Source organism: Trachypithecus francoisi, unplaced genomic scaffold, assembly GCF_009764315.1.
Source record: "Trachypithecus francoisi isolate TF-2019V2 unplaced genomic scaffold, Tfra_2.0 Lachesis_group17, whole genome shotgun sequence".
In the NCBI taxonomy this organism is placed as follows: domain Eukaryota; kingdom Metazoa; phylum Chordata; class Mammalia; order Primates; family Cercopithecidae; genus Trachypithecus; species Trachypithecus francoisi.
The window spans coordinates 2,688,269-2,706,172 of record NW_022681462.1 but is presented as its reverse complement, the minus strand read 5'-3'; the positions used below and the strand labels follow the sequence as shown (position 1 = coordinate 2,706,172).

The 17,904-nt window shown below is 46.1% G+C and overlaps 1 protein-coding gene across 5 annotated transcripts in view; it reads left to right on the top strand.

Annotated features, from left to right (window-relative positions):
- CRACDL (CRACD like) overlaps positions 1-17,904 on the top strand; it is a 150,354-nt gene that overhangs the window by 64,217 nt on the left and 68,233 nt on the right. The window contains exon 1 of one of the 5 annotated variants that reach the window (XM_033238969.1): positions 8,170-9,073. The exons of 1 other annotated variant lie outside the window; for it this stretch is intronic. In XM_033238969.1, coding sequence (XP_033094860.1) covers positions 9,000-9,073 — 74 coding nt within the window. In that variant the 5' untranslated portion in view covers positions 8,170-8,999. Of the gene's footprint in view, positions 1-8,169; positions 9,074-17,904 lie in introns of those variants that run through there. 3 more of the 5 variants (XM_033238967.1, XM_033238965.1, XM_033238966.1) reach the window with 3 other exon arrangements.

Sequence of the window (17,904 nt, the reverse complement as noted above, 5' to 3'; positions counted from 1 at the left end):
CTGAAGCACTGTTACATGGTGCATGACCATAATAGAATGTTAGCTCTCAGAGCCCAAACCACTCGGATCACAACTGAGGCCCAGAGAGGGAAGTGACTGATCACAAGTCACTCAGCTGCTTAGTAGCTTGTTAGTGGTAAAGTCAAGGGTAGAACCTTGTATTTTTAGGAGAGCTGGGATTTCACCGTATTGGTCACAGGCTAGTTTCAAACTCCCGACCTCAGGTACTCCACCTGCCTCAGCCTCCCAAAGTGCTGGGATTACAGGCGTGCGCCACCCACTAAATTTATTTTTAAAACTAATTGCACTATGATGTATTCTACAGACTTATTGCTATTCCTACCAATAGAGGCAGCAAGCGTCTATCCAAGTGCTGCCCTGAGCCACTAGCGGTAGCTGCCTGGAGTATATACTGTGCTGTGAGCAACCTGAGAATGACACTGTGAATGACTGATTTCTGCCAAGGGCAGGTGATAGGAGCTTGGCAATGGGTGTGCCAGTGGTGCCATTTTGCCTTATCTTTCCTTGTGGTGATGAAAAGAATGTATCTCTAAAAGTGGAAGCTGTGGTTAGTAATCCCTTTAGAAAGTAGACTTACAATGCATTTATTTAAGTCTATGACCGTTTACTGGGGCCTAACACATGCTGTCAGTGCTGGGAAGACAAAGCTGAATTCCACCTAGCCTGGCCCTTCACAGGCTCACAGGCTTAGGGCAACAGCCTTGTTCAGTAGGACACCTTCCTGAGATTTCAGCAACTTGTACAGAATGAGAAACTGAAAATCATGTAAGTGGATTTCAACTCTCTAGGGCAGCGGTCCCCCATCTTTTTGGCACCAGGGATCAGTTTCGTGGAAGACAATTATCCCACAGACCAGGGAAGGGCAGGAGGATGGCTTTGGAATGAAATTGTTCCACCTCAGACCATCAGGAATTAGGCAGATTCTCATAAGGAGCGTGCAACCCAGGTCCCTCACATGTGCAGTTCACAGTGGGGCTCACGCTCCTGCTGATCTGACAGGAGGTGGAGTTCAGGTGGTGATGTTTGCTCACCTGCTACTTACCTCCTGCTGTGTGGCTGGGTTCCCAACAGGCCACGGTCTGGTACCAGGTCACAGCCCAAGGGGTTGGGGACCCCTGCTCTAGAGCATTCGTGCTGGTTGTCTAAACTGTTTTTAACTTAAATAAAAACTAAATGAATACCTTTTCAGTTACTCAACTTTCAAGGTGATTTTGGGTCTGTAAAGGAATCTAAATATCACCTATATTTTTACTCTCGATTTAAGAAAATAAAGGCAAACAAATTCAGACATACAATTTGTTCTCAATAATTGTATAATTTCCTCATGTCTACACCTCCAACTCCAAACCTGAATGTTCTCCCAGGCCAGGGAGATCACTGGAGCACACTGGCTTTTGCTCCCAAGTATAAGAAACCAGTCTGCAAGCTTGTGGCTTGGCTGGCTGATGGAAAACCTGAGAGTTGACCAAGAGGAAAGCAAGCAGGCCGGCAGGCCATGTTATGTGCCTACAGGCAATGTTCCACAGCCCCACCAGGGCAAATCGTTGACATCTGTGGCCTCTACGTCATCAGAGTTCCAAAGTGCCAGCCTACCAGGGCAAATGTGTCATCTCATTAGCTGACAGGTTCCTATCATGTTTATTTTTGTTTGATAAATGCAGATACCAGCTCTGGAGGGAAGATCTATTTCTGTCCTTCGTGCTGAAGCCTGTTTTCTTAGTCTCTGGTAATGGGTTATTTCCCAGTAATTCATGATGCCCCGTGTGCTGAATCATTTATGTCTGCATGTCTTACGTGTCAGGCCACAAGGATCCTGAGTGCGGTTCTTCTGCCCAGACCACCAGCTGATAGAATGTCAGGTGACAGCCCAGTGTCCCAGGCTTGCTCTGTTCTCTCTTGCTCCCTGTCAGCTGGGACTTTACTTCTTCTCTCTGTCAGAGATTGCAGTGGCCTGTCTCATCACACCCGTACAGAGCGACTGACAGGTGTGACAGATGTCAGTGAGGAGCACAGGGTCTGAGATGACACAGCTGGGAGTTGCTAATTTGCTGAGCGGACTAGCAGTGGCCTGCCTTGTGTGAAGAAGCATGGGGAAATGGCAGTTAGGAGGCCAGGCCTCTGGTTGTGCCTTTCCCACTAGGTGACTGTGAAAACCTGAGGCGGCAGCCGAATCTTTCTCTGAGCTGTGTCTTCATTTGCTGAGTGAAGGGCCGGACCACACTCTCTTCTGCGACTCCTGGTGTACGTGGGCGGGGAGCCCTGCCTGCCCCTGACAGTGAGTGAGGCGCTTAACTTAGGCGGTTGTGCAGAGTGACGGCACTTTGGGAGGTGAAGTTTGCAAGGCATTCCTGCGAATGTGGTTTGATCTCATAAGATGCTTATTATGCAAACTGTGTTTGCACGCAGTACATGGGCTCCAGGTGGGAGGGAAGTGAAGAACAGATTGTGTAGCAGGCCTTGTACGGGGCATTGCTACAGTGGGGTTGTTTTGGGGAGAACATCTTGCTTTCCTTAGAGATGGCCAGAGGAACAGAATCGGAGTGAGCCTAGGTTGCCTTCATGAGCTGAGGGTCTGTGTTTGTGACATTCTTGGAAGCAGCATGAAGCAATTAGTAATGAGGATGGGCCTTTCTTTGTAGAAACACCAGCATTTGTCCCCTGTGCCTTGGGCTACCTCTCATGGTGGGGTGATGGGGTGACAGATGATGACAATACTGGGCTGGCCTAAGACTGGAACAGAAGGAACCATTGGTTCTGTCACCACCTCTTGCCCAGAAACCTTCCAGACATTCTGCAGTCCCTTGTTCCACAGTGTGGATTTTTGGAGGCCGTGGAGGAGGTCACCACACAGGTCCCATCTTTAAGAACAATTTCTCCAATGACTGTTCTTTGCCTCCTGGACATTGGGAGGGGTGCGTCCAGGCACGTGGAGGGAGACTGGCCCCATGAGGCGCAAGGTGCCATGATTCTGCCCAGCAGCCTTGTGCGGAGCCTCCTGACTCCGGCTAGGGCACAACCCTCGGGTTTCACTCTGGTGTTCCCACAGAGCCATGTCCACCTGGAAGGAACTGTGAAAAATCATCAGGGTGGCAACATGAGCTGCAGCTGCAGTTTCCTGTTTTGATTTTGATCAGGGATCAATGTAATCCATGATGGCTATTGGGTTCTATATAGCCTCACTTTGGGATATTAAGCGAGAAAAGCATGTATATGTGGCAGGTGCCACTTATAAAAGTTTACCCGGAACCACACACAGCAAAGGGAAGATTCTGAAGTTACCTAACTCATTTCTGAGCATTGTAAACAACCAATCTAAGTAATTTGAGTGCTCAGTTGGGCTTTGGGGCTATAATTGGTTGACTGCCTTTGCAGCTGAAAAGAACTTACCAGTAGCAAACTTGTCTTGTGGAATTATTTCTTTTTTTTTTTTTTTTTTTTGAGACAGAGTCTCACTCAGTCACCCAGTTTGGAGTGCAGTGGCATAATCTCAGCTCACTGTAACCTCTGCCTCCTGGGTTCAAGCGATTTTTGTGCCTCAGCCACCTGAGTAGCTGGGAATTACAGGCATATGCCACCATGCCTGACAAATTTTTGTATTTTTAGTAGAGATGTGGTTTCTCCATGTTGGCCAGGCTGGTCTCGAATTCCTGACCTCAGGTAATCCGCCTGCCTTGGCTTCCCAAAGTGCTGAGATTCCAGGCATGAGCCACCACACCCGGTCCGTTGTGGAGTTATTTCAACAGACGAGATGTTCAAAATGTTCCATGAGGAAAAGCACATTGTCATGTTTTTAAATCCCCACGAGTGAGTGAGGGCTCCTTTTAGAGGGGTGGTGGGCTAAGCGGCACATCGTGTGTGGGATCCTCTAGCCTGTGTCCTGGCAGGCCCAGAGAGACTCCAGTTCTGTATCTCGGTCCCAGGCCAGTTCAGCAGTGGGCCTGTTCCCATCCTGGTGTCAGAGCTCAGCCACTGTGGTCCCTGTGTGTGGGTCATGCAATGGGTACATTAGAGGTAGTGGAGCCCAGAAGGGAAGCTGTGTTCTGGGGACAGAGGTTCCAGGCACCCATGCTGACTTGCTCTGTGGCCTTGGGCAGCTTGGTTGCTCTCAGGTTCTACAGCGATAGCTTCTCCTCCAGCCTCTGTCACTGAGATGATGTGTCAAGTTCTACAGCGATAGCTTCTCCTCCAGCCTCTGTCACTGAGATGATGTGGAGACAAACAAGGGAACCGGTGCAAAAGTACTTTGTGAAAATGACAGACATTGCCCCTCATAGACACGAGATCTTGTTCCCAGCAGTGGAGAAGGCAGGTCCTGACATCGAGAGTTCCTTCTGTGTGCCAGGCACTGTATAGAAACTTACCCATAGGATCTGTTTCAATTCTCACAATCGCTTAGGCATGAGGTTTCCAAGTTAGGAAACTGAGCCTCAGAGAGGGGAAGTAACTTAACTCCAAATCCTGGGCCCCAAATCCCAGTCTTTTTACATCACACTGCCTTGTCTCTAAAAGAAACCATTGGAGCTTCTTCTAATTCTGAACAAAATGCACGCGAAGTCAGAAAACTTAGGAAGCGTGAAAAAGCACGAGACAGTTGAAAATGAACATCGTTCCATGACCCAGAGACGACGTCAGTTCGCATCATTTTGTGATCCTTCCTTTATTTATTCTATGCACTAAGAGCTTCATAAAAATAAAAATGGGTTCTTACTGCAGACATCATTTTGCACACGTGGTACTCATCAAAGGAAGGGCCACAGGCAGCATTGTCAGCATCACCTGGGAGCTTGTTAGAAATGCAAGCGTCTTGGGCTGCAGCCCAGGCTTACTGAAGCAGAATCCGTGCTGAGCAAGCTCTTCAAATGATGGGGATACAGCCTCACTTTTATTTTATTTATTTTTAATTTTTTTACTCCAGGGATACAAGTGCAGGTTTTTTGCATGGATGTATTTTATAATATAATGGTGAGGTTTGGGCTTCTAGTGTACCCATCACCCAAATAGTTAACATTGTACCAAATAAATAATTTTTCCACCCTCCCCCCTTTTGGAGTCCCCATTGTCTAATGCTTCCATCTTTATGTCCATGTGTACCCCTTGTTTAGTTCACACTTATAAGTGAGAACATGTGATCTTTTCTTTTCTTTTCTTTTTGAGACAGAGTCTTACTCTGTCACCCAGACTGGAGTGCAGTGGTGCGATCTTGGCTCACTGCAACCTCCGCCTCCAAGGTTCAAGCAATTCTCTTTTTTTTTTTTTTTTTTTTTTTTGTTGAGACGGAGTCTTGCTCTGTCGCCAGGCTGGAGTGCAGTGGCCGGATCTCAGCTCACTGCAAGCTCCGCCTCCGGGTTTACGCCATTCTCCTGCCTCAGCCTCCCGAGTAGCTGGGACTACAGGCGCCCACCACCTCGCCCGGCTAGTTTTTGTATTTTTAGTAGAGACGGGGTTTCACTGTGTTCGCCAGGATGGTCTCGATCTCCTGACCTCGTGATCCGCCCGTCTCGGCCTCCCAAAGTGCTGGGATTACACAAGCAATTCTCTTGCCTCAGCCTCCCTAGTAGCTGGGATTATAGGCATGTGCCACCACACCAAGCTAATTTTTGTATTTTTAGTAGAGATGGTGTTGGCCAGGCTGGTCTTGAACTCCTGACCTCAAGTGATCCGCCCACCTCGGCCTCCCAAAGTGCTGGGATTACAGGTGTGAGCCACCGCATCTGGCCTGGTATTTGATTTTCTGATTCTGAGTTGTTTCACTTAGGATCATGCCCCCAGCTCCATCTGTGTTGCTGGAAAGGACATGATTTCATTCCTTTTTTACGGCTGTGTAGTATTCCATGGTGTACATGCCCCCAGCTCCACCTGTGTTGCTGGAAAGGACATGATTTCATTCCTTTTTTATGGCTGTGTAGTATTCCATGGTGTACATGCCCCCAGCTCCACCTGTGTTGCTGGAAAGGATATGATTTCATTCCTTTTTTACGGCTGTGTAGTATTCCATGGTGTACATGCCCCCAGCTCCACCTGTGTTGCTGGAAAGGACATGATTTCATTCATTTTTTATGGCTTTGTAGTATTCCATGGTGTACATGCCCCCAGCTCCACCTGTGTTGCTGGAAAGGACATGATTTCATTCCTTTTTTACGGCTGTGTAGTATTCCATGGTGTACACGCATCACCTTTTCTTTATCCAGTCATTTGCTGATGGATACTCAGGTTGATTCCCTGACTGCTATTGGATACTCTTAGGAGTCTGTCAGAGCTGATTTTGCCCCCATTGCAGTGTATGGTGGTATCATCCCACGTCACTGAATATTTTCCTGTATCATGATTTCTACTGACTGGATAACATCCCTCATATGACTGTGTCCTGCTGCTGTGTCTGGTCTCCTGCCTATGTCTCCTACTGGTGGGCCTTTAGGATGTTTCCAGGACACTGTTATAAGAATGCAGGATTATCTCCTTGGGACAAATTCCCCAGAAGTGAAATTACTAGAGCAGCAGGTTTTGATACATGCTGCCACATTCCAGCCCAGAAAGGATATAGCTTTCTTGGTCACTCAGACTCTTGGCCAGGGTTTCTTGGGAGGCAGCTGCCATCATGGGGAAGAGCTCACACTTGCGAGGGCACAGACCTTGATTTCAGGGTCGGATATTCCACTGACTGCCTCAGTCATCTTGGACTGGTTGCTTAGCTGCTCAGACCCTCTATTTCCTCACCTGCAAAAAAAAAGCGATGGACCATTTAACTCATAGCTAGTTGTGAGCCTTGAATGAGACCTGAGATGTGCTTAACAAATGTTCATTTCCTTCCCTCTGAATGAAATGAGCCTAGGGCCTAAGGAGGGCCTATCACAAAGTCCTTAGATGTCCTTGCATAAGGTATTTTCTGTTGTGGTTTATAAATTCTATTTTAATAGATACACATGGGTGTCACTGACCTTTTCATCTGGTTCTCTGATGTCTCAGGGAACGTATGGCTTGGGCACAGCAAAGAAGGGCAAAGAAAGAAAACTCCTGACATTTTCTGCTCCTGAAATTTAAGCAGAGAGGTAACGTGTGTGCACCGTGCTGTGGCGAGCACGCTGGGAGGCGGTGGAGGGGCAGCGAGAGGAGGTGTCAAGGCCTGCAGGTGTGTTGCTACCCCTGCTCTTCAGCCAATCTCTTGGTCCCTGGGCATTCACGCGATGTGGCAGCGCCTCCCTTTGGGGGCTTTGTCTCAGTGTGGAGTGGTGTCTGGTTGGGGCATTGGGCCACTCTGTGCCGGCATGACCTGCATGCTGGGCTTCCGTGGAGACAGAGTACTGAAGAGGCTCCTGAGGGGGCCTGCTGCTGACAGGGGCAGGTCACATGCCCAGAGCAGGGGAAAGCTAGTGGCAGAGGCAAGCTGCAGGCTCAGTCCGGCTCACTGAGCGGGGTGGAATTGCCACCGTGGGCCTTGTGGGCTTTGGCTGCTCGTGCTGCTGGGCAGAGACCGTCCTCAGAGACTTCAAGGGCCCAGTCCCTGTCCCTTTAGTAAATCTACTCTGCTGCAGGGGCCCCTGCACCACCTCCCAGGACACAGGGGGCTCTCCACCAGCTAACGGGTCCTCTCCCTGGGAGAAGGCCACGTTGTTGGCAGGAGCACAGTGGGCTGCAGACTCTAATTGCACAAAGGGCAAATGTATGTAAAGTACCTTCAGCGCGCTGCGTGATTATCATCTGAGCTCTCCTGTGAACTCACTGCTTTCTTCTGTCGTCATCAAATGTGTTTGTTGTGCTTTATTATTTAAACTGTAGGTCATTTGAGTAGAATTCTACATAGAGTTGCCATTTGGAAAACAGAAAGCAAACTAGGACTTCTTCAGAACCATCTTCAGAAGTCGCCCTTGCTGCTGCCTGTTCCTGGGTTTTTTAGTAACATAGAATCCCACCTGCCACCCAGAGCCCTCTGTCAACATTCCAGATATTGCCTGGAAACTGCTGACTGTACCGGTTGCAGCTGGCAGCCATCAGACTTGGGAGGAACTTGAGTCAGGTGGCACTGTGATGCCGCTTGCAGGAGTCTATTATTTTAAAGTGGCAGCTGCAGGTAATCAGAGAGGAGCTACCAGGGCAAGTGGCTTTGTCACGTGGGGCGGCTGGGGAGCCGGCTGGGCAGGTTCAGTGGGTGATTTCTTTTGGGAAGGCGTGGCCCCTGCACCTGCCAGGTGTGGGCTCCAAGGGGAGGGCTGGAAATCCCATCAGTGGGACAATGAGTGGGGCAAGCAGGTCCCTGGTATAGGAGCATTGGGAAGGCCTCAGGAAAGCAGTTAACAAAGCATATCAAGGACCTGAGGTAACACGATGAGCCTTTAAGGAAAAGTGAAAAGAAAACTGAAACTGAGGAGCAAGTGTGCAGGGCAGAGACGAGCGTGCCTCCCACACGGTCCCTTGCACTGAGATAGCAAGTGGACATCAAGGCGCGGCAGGAGGGGCCGTATGGTTTTGGTGCTGGAATGAGAGAGGAGAGCCCTGGGCCTGGGTGTGTCTGGCTCAGAAGCTGTTTCTGATTTTCTCAGCATTCTTCTTTCTTCTTGAGCCCTGCCCTTCCTCCGATGGGGAATGCAGCCTCACCTGCCGTTGCCCTTTGCCTGCTGCCATGGTGAGCACAATCAACAAGCCCAAGCAACTCAGCGGGGATGCCAATCACAGGGAGGCAAGTCCAGCTCCCTACAGAGCCAGGCCACCCCCATCCCGGCCTTCAGGGCTTGGAGTGGAAGGCGGAAGTGCATGCGTTTCTTAGACGGCCTTTTCTGTTGTGTGCCTGTGCACACGCCCAAGGAGCTCATGGGGCACAGGAGGGCTGGGCTTGGCAGAAGCCCCACTTCCTCCTGGCCCGTGGGTGCTTCTGTGAGAGATGGGGACAAGGGCTCTTGATCAGCAACCAGTGGTGACCTGTGGGCCCTAGACCACTCAGAGGACAGGGAGGCCCACTCTTCTCCCTGCTGCTAGCTTCCAGGAGGATGAGAGAGCTGGAGGCTCACAGCACACTCAGGAGGATGGCTGCCTTTTACCAGTGCGTCAGGCCTGACCCCAGGTGGGCCCTCTGAGAGCAAAAAGGTGGTGGGGGAGAGACGCGAGGGAGGGGAGGCCAGGCGGTGACCACCAGGGCATGGGTGGCCACCATCCCCTGAGGCCTATGGATAAACCTGCAGCGTCTGTTACTTTATGTTCTAGAATGTTTATGACCTCCTTCCTTACATACTTTTTATCTCCTTGAGTTGTGTAAATTCTGGAGCAAAATAAGGATTTTCTTTGTTTCCTTTATGGCACACACACATATTCATAAAGAGAAAGGGAGAGGAAAGGGAAGGAGGGCTGGGTGAGCAGAGTGTGCCATTCTTACCATACCGCGCTTACAGTTGGGATCTCCATGGCATAGTTGATATTCTTTGAGTGAAGGGAAGGCAGCAGAGGTCAAAGTTTACAGATGATTGTAATTATGCCACTACCTAAAGCTCAGCACCAAAGGACTTGTGCTCAACTGATAGCCACAGCCTTGGGAGACACTCTGCATGAGCTCCTGCACAGCCAAAGCCGGAGCCCTGCACAGAGACATCTTGTCCTGCTGTAGGTGACCCTATCCCTGGAAGGTGTTTGGCTCTCAGTGCATTTTTTAAAAATTTTTATTTTTTTTAAATTTTTTTATTTTTTTGAGACGGAGTCTCGCTCTGTTGCCCAGGCTGGAGTGCAGTGGTGCCATCTCCTCTCACTGAAAGTTCCGCCGCCTCCCGGGTTCACGCCATTCTCCTGCCTTAGCCTCCCGAGAAGCTGGGACCACAGGCGCCCGCCACCACGCCCGGCTAATTTTTTTTTTTTTTTTTGTATTTTTAGTAGAGACGGGGTTTCACCGTGTTTGCCAGGATGGTCTCGATCTCCTGACCTCGTGATCCGCCCACCTCGGCCTCCCAAAGTGCTGGGATTACAGGCTTGAGCCACGGCGCCCGGCCTCTCAGTGCATTTTGACTCTGTGCACAGTGGTGCAGAGGGAAGAAGAGCTATGCCTTGGTTAAAATTCATTTGCTTAGCATAAATAAACAGATGTGTGTTTCTTGCACCCCACATGGAAAATTCCCAGCTGGGCAGTCTCCGTCAGTACAGGTGATTGTTCCATCCGCACATCACTTGAGCTGGGTGAACGGTTTTGGGAAATTGTTGTTGCTTCTTTGGAAAGACCCACCCACTGCCTGGCAGCAGGGGTTGGAGGGTGCTCGGGGCATTGGCGCAGACAGTCCATCCTCAAAGCCTCACTTTCTTTTGTTGCAAACGAGTAGTCACCCAACAACTCAAAGATTCCTTGTGAGGACAGGGCCTTGTGCTGGGTAAAGCCCTGTGCATGTAAGTCATCAGCATTGTTATGGTTTCCTAAAACTCTTTTGACTAATAATGAAAGCTCATTGCCGGATTCCACCCGTTTTGTATGGGCCAGGACAGAGTGGTGATGTTATGTCTTGGTAATAGGCTTTGGAGCATTATTTCCCACTGAAAAACAAAAACCAAAACAAATTCAGCTCCGCCTCTGCTGTGCTGCAGGCATGTCAGTCACAAATGTAGGGGTCCTAGATAAATTAAGCATTATTTTGGGGATATATGCATACAAAAATGGAGTATATTACCTTAATAAACTCGTGAAGTTAAAAATAAGCCAGCTCTTGCAAAACTGTGCCCAGGGCTTCGGTGTCCTGTTCGTCACATAGGTGCGCAGCCGTCAGCACGCGTTACAGCTCTCACTCAGAGACCGAACGTTGTCAAGTTAGATGGTCTCTTTGTAAGACACTCCCCAGCGTTAGAGTGAATTTATATTGTGTCTTACCAAGAATTATGCAAATAGAATTTCTAAAATAAGGTTATGAAGTCTGATGCTTAGCTATTTTTGAAATAATGGTTTTGTAAAAGTCTCTGATAGTTTTTTTTCACTCTAATAACCTGAAAATGTCTAAACTAATGTTTTTCAAATCTCATATGAAAACAGTCACTTCTGAATGAATGTGAAAACAGGTTGCTCTTATGAAAGCTGTCATGCATTGCAGTCTAAGACATGAATTGTATTCAGGGGTGTTCGTGCAGGCCTAGGTGGCCCATGTGAACATAGGCTCGTGTGTGCATATATATGAGTATACATGGTGTTGGATAGCTGTATGCAGGCCGAGCTAAGTTACCTAATTTGTCCATTTATAGGGACTCTGAATACCACTAAATCAACTGTTATTTAGGTAGTTTCTAAAAAATAGTGTAGTTTATATAAGATACTATTTATATGCTTATAAACTATGCTGTTTATCTCATGGCTGACTGAGTGTTGGAATGAAGCTATGGTATTTTCTTGCAAAGAAGCAGCCCAGCAAGTTGTGGCCTGCCGTTCTCTCTAGATGCCCTCACTGTCCCTGCCCTGCCCACGGCCGAGGGGATGCCTGGGGAAGTAAACCAGAACGCTCAGCAGGGACCTCCTCTGCTTCTATGTTCCTTTACTCCCAAACCGAGGGGTCTGCAAAGCCCAGCAGACTTCAGCTCTTTGTGGCTGTAGGGTAGATGGTGTTTATAGGAAGACACGAGGCAAGAAGAACCCAGGCTAAAGAAATGTGACATTGTCTACCTGAGCCATAGATTTTGAAGGAGGTCTGTCCTTGAGGCATTAATGTGCCGGGTGATCATTAAGAAGGGATTCTTTCTGCTGGGCGCGGTGGTTCACGCCTGTAATCCCAGCACTTTGGGAGACCAAGGCGGGGGATCACCTGAGGTCAGGAGTTCAAGATCAGCCTGGCCAACAGGGTGAAACCCCATCTCTACTAAAAAAAAAACAAAAAACAAAAAACCACACACACACACACACAAAATTAGCCAGTCGTGGTGGTGCGTGCCTATAATCCCAGGTACTTGGAAGGCTGAGGCAGGAGAATCACTTGAACCCAGGAGGAGGAGGTTGCAGTGAGCCGAGATCATGCCGTTGTACTCCAGCCTAGGCAACGAGAGTGAAACTCCATCTCAAAAAAAAAAAAAAAGAAGAAGAAGAAGTGATTCTTTCATCTAGCAGGTGTTACTGCTAAGTGCCTCAGGATCGTTTGCTCATTCATTCATTCATTTAATAATATTTATTGTAGCAGTTCCATGCTGGTGACATGTTATCTGTCCTCATGGAGTTAGTCTTCCAGTTTTACCTACTTAGCAAGAAAGAGGCTTTCTCTAGGCCAAGCCTTACTTTAGTTTTTAAAAATCAGACAAACATTAACTACAGGACAATAAGAGACTTCAAATCTGACCAGCCAAGTTCCTTTACTCGCCCTTCTTGCTTTACTTAGAGCTCTGTCATTTAGCATCTGAATATTCTCGGATTTCAGCCCTTTGATTATGAGATTTCTTTGCTTGCCTTTCTCTCTTATGTCAGAGCAGATCTGTCTCTCTGTCCTCACTGTCCTTTCTGACAAGTGGACAGAGAAGGTTTTGCACACAAGTGCAAAAGAGAAGTCGGTGGTGGGTGCCTGTAATCCCAGCTGCCCAGGAGGCTGAGGCAGGAGAATCACTTGAACCCAGGAGACGGAGGTTGTAGTGAGCTGAGGTTGCGCCATTGCACTCTAGCCTGGGCAATAAGAGCGAAACTCCATCTCAAAAAAAAAAAAAAAAAAACAGAAAGTCCTCTGACACCTTCAGGGAGAAAGGGTTGATTGCAGTGAGGTCTTGATGCCCTGCCTCTTTGGGGTGGGTCCAGCTGTCAAGTTCCTCTGCTTTTGAGGATAATAATATCATTAAGCAGCAAGCTGACACAATTTTTGAACAGAGATTTCTCACAGGAACTTTGCAAGCATTTCACATTCCATTTGCTTCAGTAATGTGAAACTTATTTTTCTAAAAAAAGGTACAGGCGGATCTTGGCGTGACTCACTAGAGAACAATAGTTAAGTCATAATTTATTTTCATCTTTTTCCCCAGGAAAGGGAAAAATTGATTAAATGTATGGGGAATGTAACCAGGCGTGAATCTGTAAAGGAGAAATGGATTGAAGAATCCCGCAAACATGTATACGTGTAAAGCACATAGGTTTTGTGAACAAAAGGCATAGCGTCTCCCACAGTATGTCACGGGAGGTCTTGACACATCCTGAAGGGAGAGATTGGTGTTGCTGGGGAAGTGGAATGAAAGCTGAAATCTGAAGGTTGAGTAGGAGTAAGACCAAAGTGGAATGTGAAGGCAGGGAACATCAAGTTCAAGCAGAGAGAACAACATCTGCAAAGGCCTGGAGCTGGAAGGAAACGGAGTGCCATTGGTGGAGGGAGAGCAGGGCTGAGGCACGCATTCTCCGGGTGTGCACAGGGCTTGGGTTGGAGTCCAGCCCACCTCCTCCTCTTGTGGACGTTTGTATCTATCCACGTTTTCGTTTTCCCCTATTCCTACCTGCATCTCCAGTCTTCTCCACGAGGTTGCATCCCTCTTCCTGTAACAGTTGTTTCAGTGTGAGTTTGCTGGAAACAAATTGTATCAACTTTCCTTTTCTGAAAATGTCTTTATTTCATCCTTTTTCAGCAGCTTTGATAACGTATCCTTTACATATCATAAAGTTCCCCTGTTTAAAGTGTTTAATCAGGCCAGGCACAGTGGTTCATGCCTGTAATCCTAGCACTTTGGGAGGCCGAGGCAGGTGGATCACCTGAGGTCAGGAGTTCAAAACCAGCTTGGCCAGCATGGCGAAACCCCGTCTCTACTAAAAATGCAAAAATTAGCCAGGCATGGCGGTGAGTGCCTGTAGTCCCAGCTACTCCGGAGGCTAGGGCAGGAGAATTGCTTGAACCTAGGAGGCGGAGGTTGCAATGAGCCGAGGTCGTGCCACTGGACTCCAACCAGGGTGATGGAGCGAGACTCCATCTCAAAAAAAAAAAAAAAAAAGTGTACAATCAGTGGTTTTTTGTTAAAGAGTTGTGCATCAAGGAACACAATCTAATTTTAGAACATTTCCATCTCCCCAGAAAGAAACCTTGTGCCCATCAGTTGTCACTCCCATTCTATCGGCGTTTCCCCCGCATCCCTCTCCCCACCTCTTTGCAACCACTAATCTACTCTATGTCTCATGGATTTGCCTAGTCTGGACATTTTGTGTAAGTGGGATCATGCAGTATGTGGCCTTTTACCACGGTCATCTTTCACTTAGGTTAATGTGTTCAAGATTCATCCAGATTGTGGCATGTATCATTACTTTATTCCTTTTTTCTTGATGGATAATTTTTCATTACATGTATGTAACATGTTTTTTATTCTATCTATCCAGAGATGGATATTTGGGTTATTTCTCCTTTTTGATTATTATATAAATAATGTATGAACATTAGTGTACAGGTTTTTTTGTGCATGTTTTTTCATTTTTTAGTTGTGGTAAAATACACATAACATAAAATTTACCTTCTTAATGATTTTAAGTGGTATTAAGTGCATTCAGATTGTTGTGCAGTCATCATCACTATCCACCTCCAGAACTCTTTTCGTCTTGCAAAATGGAAACACTATACACATTAAAAAGTAACTTCCTAATCCCTTCTCCCTCAGCCCCTGGCAGCCACCATTTTACTTTCTGATATTATGATTTTGACTACTCTGAGTACCTCATATAGGTGGAATCTGTTTTGAGACCAATAATTGCAGATGCTTCTTGACTTACAGTGGGGTTATGTCCTGATATACCCATCATAAGTTGAAAATGTCGTTAAGTTGAAAAGGTACAGCTGACTGGAGACTTGGTGCCACTGCCCAGCATTGCAAGAGATGGATGTTTTCTATTGACTGGGTATTACTTTTGCACCATTGTAAAGTCAAAAATCGTAAGTTGAGCCATCATAAGTTGGTTTTAAAAGCCTGTACCTCTTTTTTTAAAAAAAGTGCTAGTCTCTAAAATAACGTAAAATACAAAACAATGGAGTTACAAACCATTTTTACAATAATAGTAGCTTTTATAATTCCCATGTATTTACCTTTATTGAGATCTTTATTTCTTTATATGCCTTCAAGTTAATATCTAGTGTCCTTTCACTTCAACCTGCAGGACTCTCTTTACCATTTCTTGCAGGACAGCTCTAGTAGTAACAGACTCCTTCAGCTTTTATTTATTTGGGAATGTCTTAATTTCTCCCTCACTTCTCAAGGATACTTTTGCCAGATATAGGACTCATGCTTGACTTTTTTTTTTTTTTCACACTTTGAACATATCAGCCTACTACCTTCTGGCTTCCAAAGTTTCTGATGAAAAATCTACTGATAATTTTATTGCGGATCTGTCATATGTCACAAATCACATCTCTCTTGTTGCTTTCAAGATTTTCTGTCTTTGGCTTTCAACAGTTTGATTATAATGTGTCTTGGTGTGGGCTTAAGTTCATCCTACTTTGATTTCATTGAGCTAAATGGATGTTTTATACATACACACACATAAACATATGTATGTTTAACATGAATATATATGAACACATAAATGAATAAATGTATAAATGTAAAATGTATATATAGATATGGGTATGTATAAACATATAAATGTATAAATATATAATGTATATTTCATCAAATTTGGAAAATTTATAGCCATTATTTTATCAAATATTCTTCCTTCCCATTTCTTTCTCTCTTCTCTTTCTGGAACTCTTACAATGTGTATGTTGGTCCACTTCATGGTGTCTCACAGATCCCTTATTTTCTGTTCACTTTTCTTCAAATCTTTTTTTCTGTTCCTTAGACTTGATAATTTCCACTGTTATATCTTCAAGTTTGCAGATTCTTCTTCTGCCTGCTCAAATCTGCCTTTGAATTCCTCTAGTGAATTTTTCATTTCAGTTATTGTTCTTTTCACCTCCCAGATTTCTTTTTGATTTCAAGATTTTAAAACCTCTTTAGTGATATTTCAATTTTGTTCAGACATCATTTTCTTGATTTTCTCCACATCTTCCTTTAGTTTGGTGAACATCTTTAAGATAGTTGTTTTAAAGTCTTTGTCTAGTAGATCCATCATCAGGTGTGTTTTGGAGATCGTTTCTGTTGGTTTTTTTCCTTTGATGGTCCATACTTCCCTGTTCCTTTGTATGTCTTGTGATTTTTTGTTGTGGAAAACTGGATATTTGAGTCTAAGAGTATGGTAACTCTGGAAATTAGCTTCTCTCCTTTTCCCAGGGTTTGCTGGTTTGGATTTTTGGGGTTTGTTTGTTTGTTTGTTTTAATTGTTGCAGGCAGTCTTAGTGCCGATGATCAGCCTGAAGTGTAAACTTAAGGCCTTCCCAGATCTTTCCTGAGACTGAGCCTTTTTGCAGGCCTGTATGGTGACTTTCTAATTTCCTCTCATATGTAGTTGCTTTTGAGTGGCCTAGTCTTTGATATCTGGCTCCCAGAATAAGAAACAAGAAAAGTGAAAGAAGAAAAAGGGTACCAGCCCATTAAATCTGCAGGGAGTCACTTGGGGCTGGAGGGAGTCTTGCAACAATGGGGAGAGGTACAACAACAATGGCTGCAACCTCTTTGTCTGCACCTCTGTTATCAGAAGCAACAACCAGAGGACAGATCCCCAGCGTTTGGAGGACAGTGTCCTTTTTGCTCACTCTGGCTTCTGCAAGCTGCGTACAAGCTGCTCCTGGAACACATACATGGAGAAGTAGTTGGGGGGATGGGTGGATGCCACGGTGCTAAGAACAGAAATGGACAGAAATTAACCACAATATACCCTCCGATCCTTCCCTTGGAAGTTGCAGGCCTTCAGTTGACTCCAGAGTTTCAAAATAGTTACATCAGAGAGATTCTACTAGTGCAATTGCACTAGCAGAAACAGTGGGGAAACAGATTCCTGGTGCTTTCTACACTACCGTTTTCTCAGAATCTTCCATGGACATATGTTTCTGTTTCCTTGAGGTAGATATCTAGGAATGTAATTGCTGGGCTGAATGGTAATTTTATGTTTCACATTTTGAGGAACTGCCAAGCTTTTCCAAAGTACCTACTGCATTTTACATTTCCACCAGCAATGAATGAAGGTTCAGATTTCCTCACATCCTTGCGGCGCTTGTTATTATCTGTCTTTTATTACAGTCATTCTGGTAAGTGTGAAGTAGTAACTCACTGTGGTTTTGTTGTTGTTGTTGTTGTTTTTGAGACAGAGTCTTGCTCTGTCACCCAGGCTGGAGTGCAGTGGTGTGATCTCAGCTCACTGCAACCTCTGCCTCCCAGGTTCAAGCAATTCTCCTTCTTCAGTCTCCCGAGTAGCCAGGATTACAAATATGCACCACCATGCCAAGCTAATTTTTGTATTTTAGTAGAGATGGGTTTTCACCATGTTGGCCAGGCTGGTCTCCTACTCCTGACCTCAAGTGATCCACCTGCCTTGGCCTCCCAAAGTGCTGGGATTACAGGCATGAGCCATCACTATGGTTTTGATTTACAATTTTATAATGACTAAAAGTGTTGAGCATCTTTTCATGCACTTATTAGCCATTCATTTGCCTTCTTTAAGCCTTCTTTGTGCAAGTTACGTTCAAATCCTTTGTCTGTTTTTAAATGGGCTGTCTTTTTATTATTGAGTTATGAGAATTATTTTTATGTTCTGCATACCAGTCCTTTATCAAATAGACGATATACAAATATTTTCCCTAGTCTGTTGTCTTTGCAGTTTCTTGAGAGTCCTTTGAATTAAAATCTTTTTTTTTTTTTTTTTTTGAGACAGAGTCTCGCTCTGTCACCCAGGCTGGAGTGCTGTGGCCAGATCTCAGCTCACTGCAAGCTCCACTTCCCGGGTTCACGCCATTCTCCTGCCTCAGCCTCCTGGGTAGCTGGGACTACAGGCGCCGCCACCTCGTCGGGCTAGTTTTTTGTAGTTTTTAGTAGAGACGGGGTTTCACCGTGTTAGCCAGGATGGTC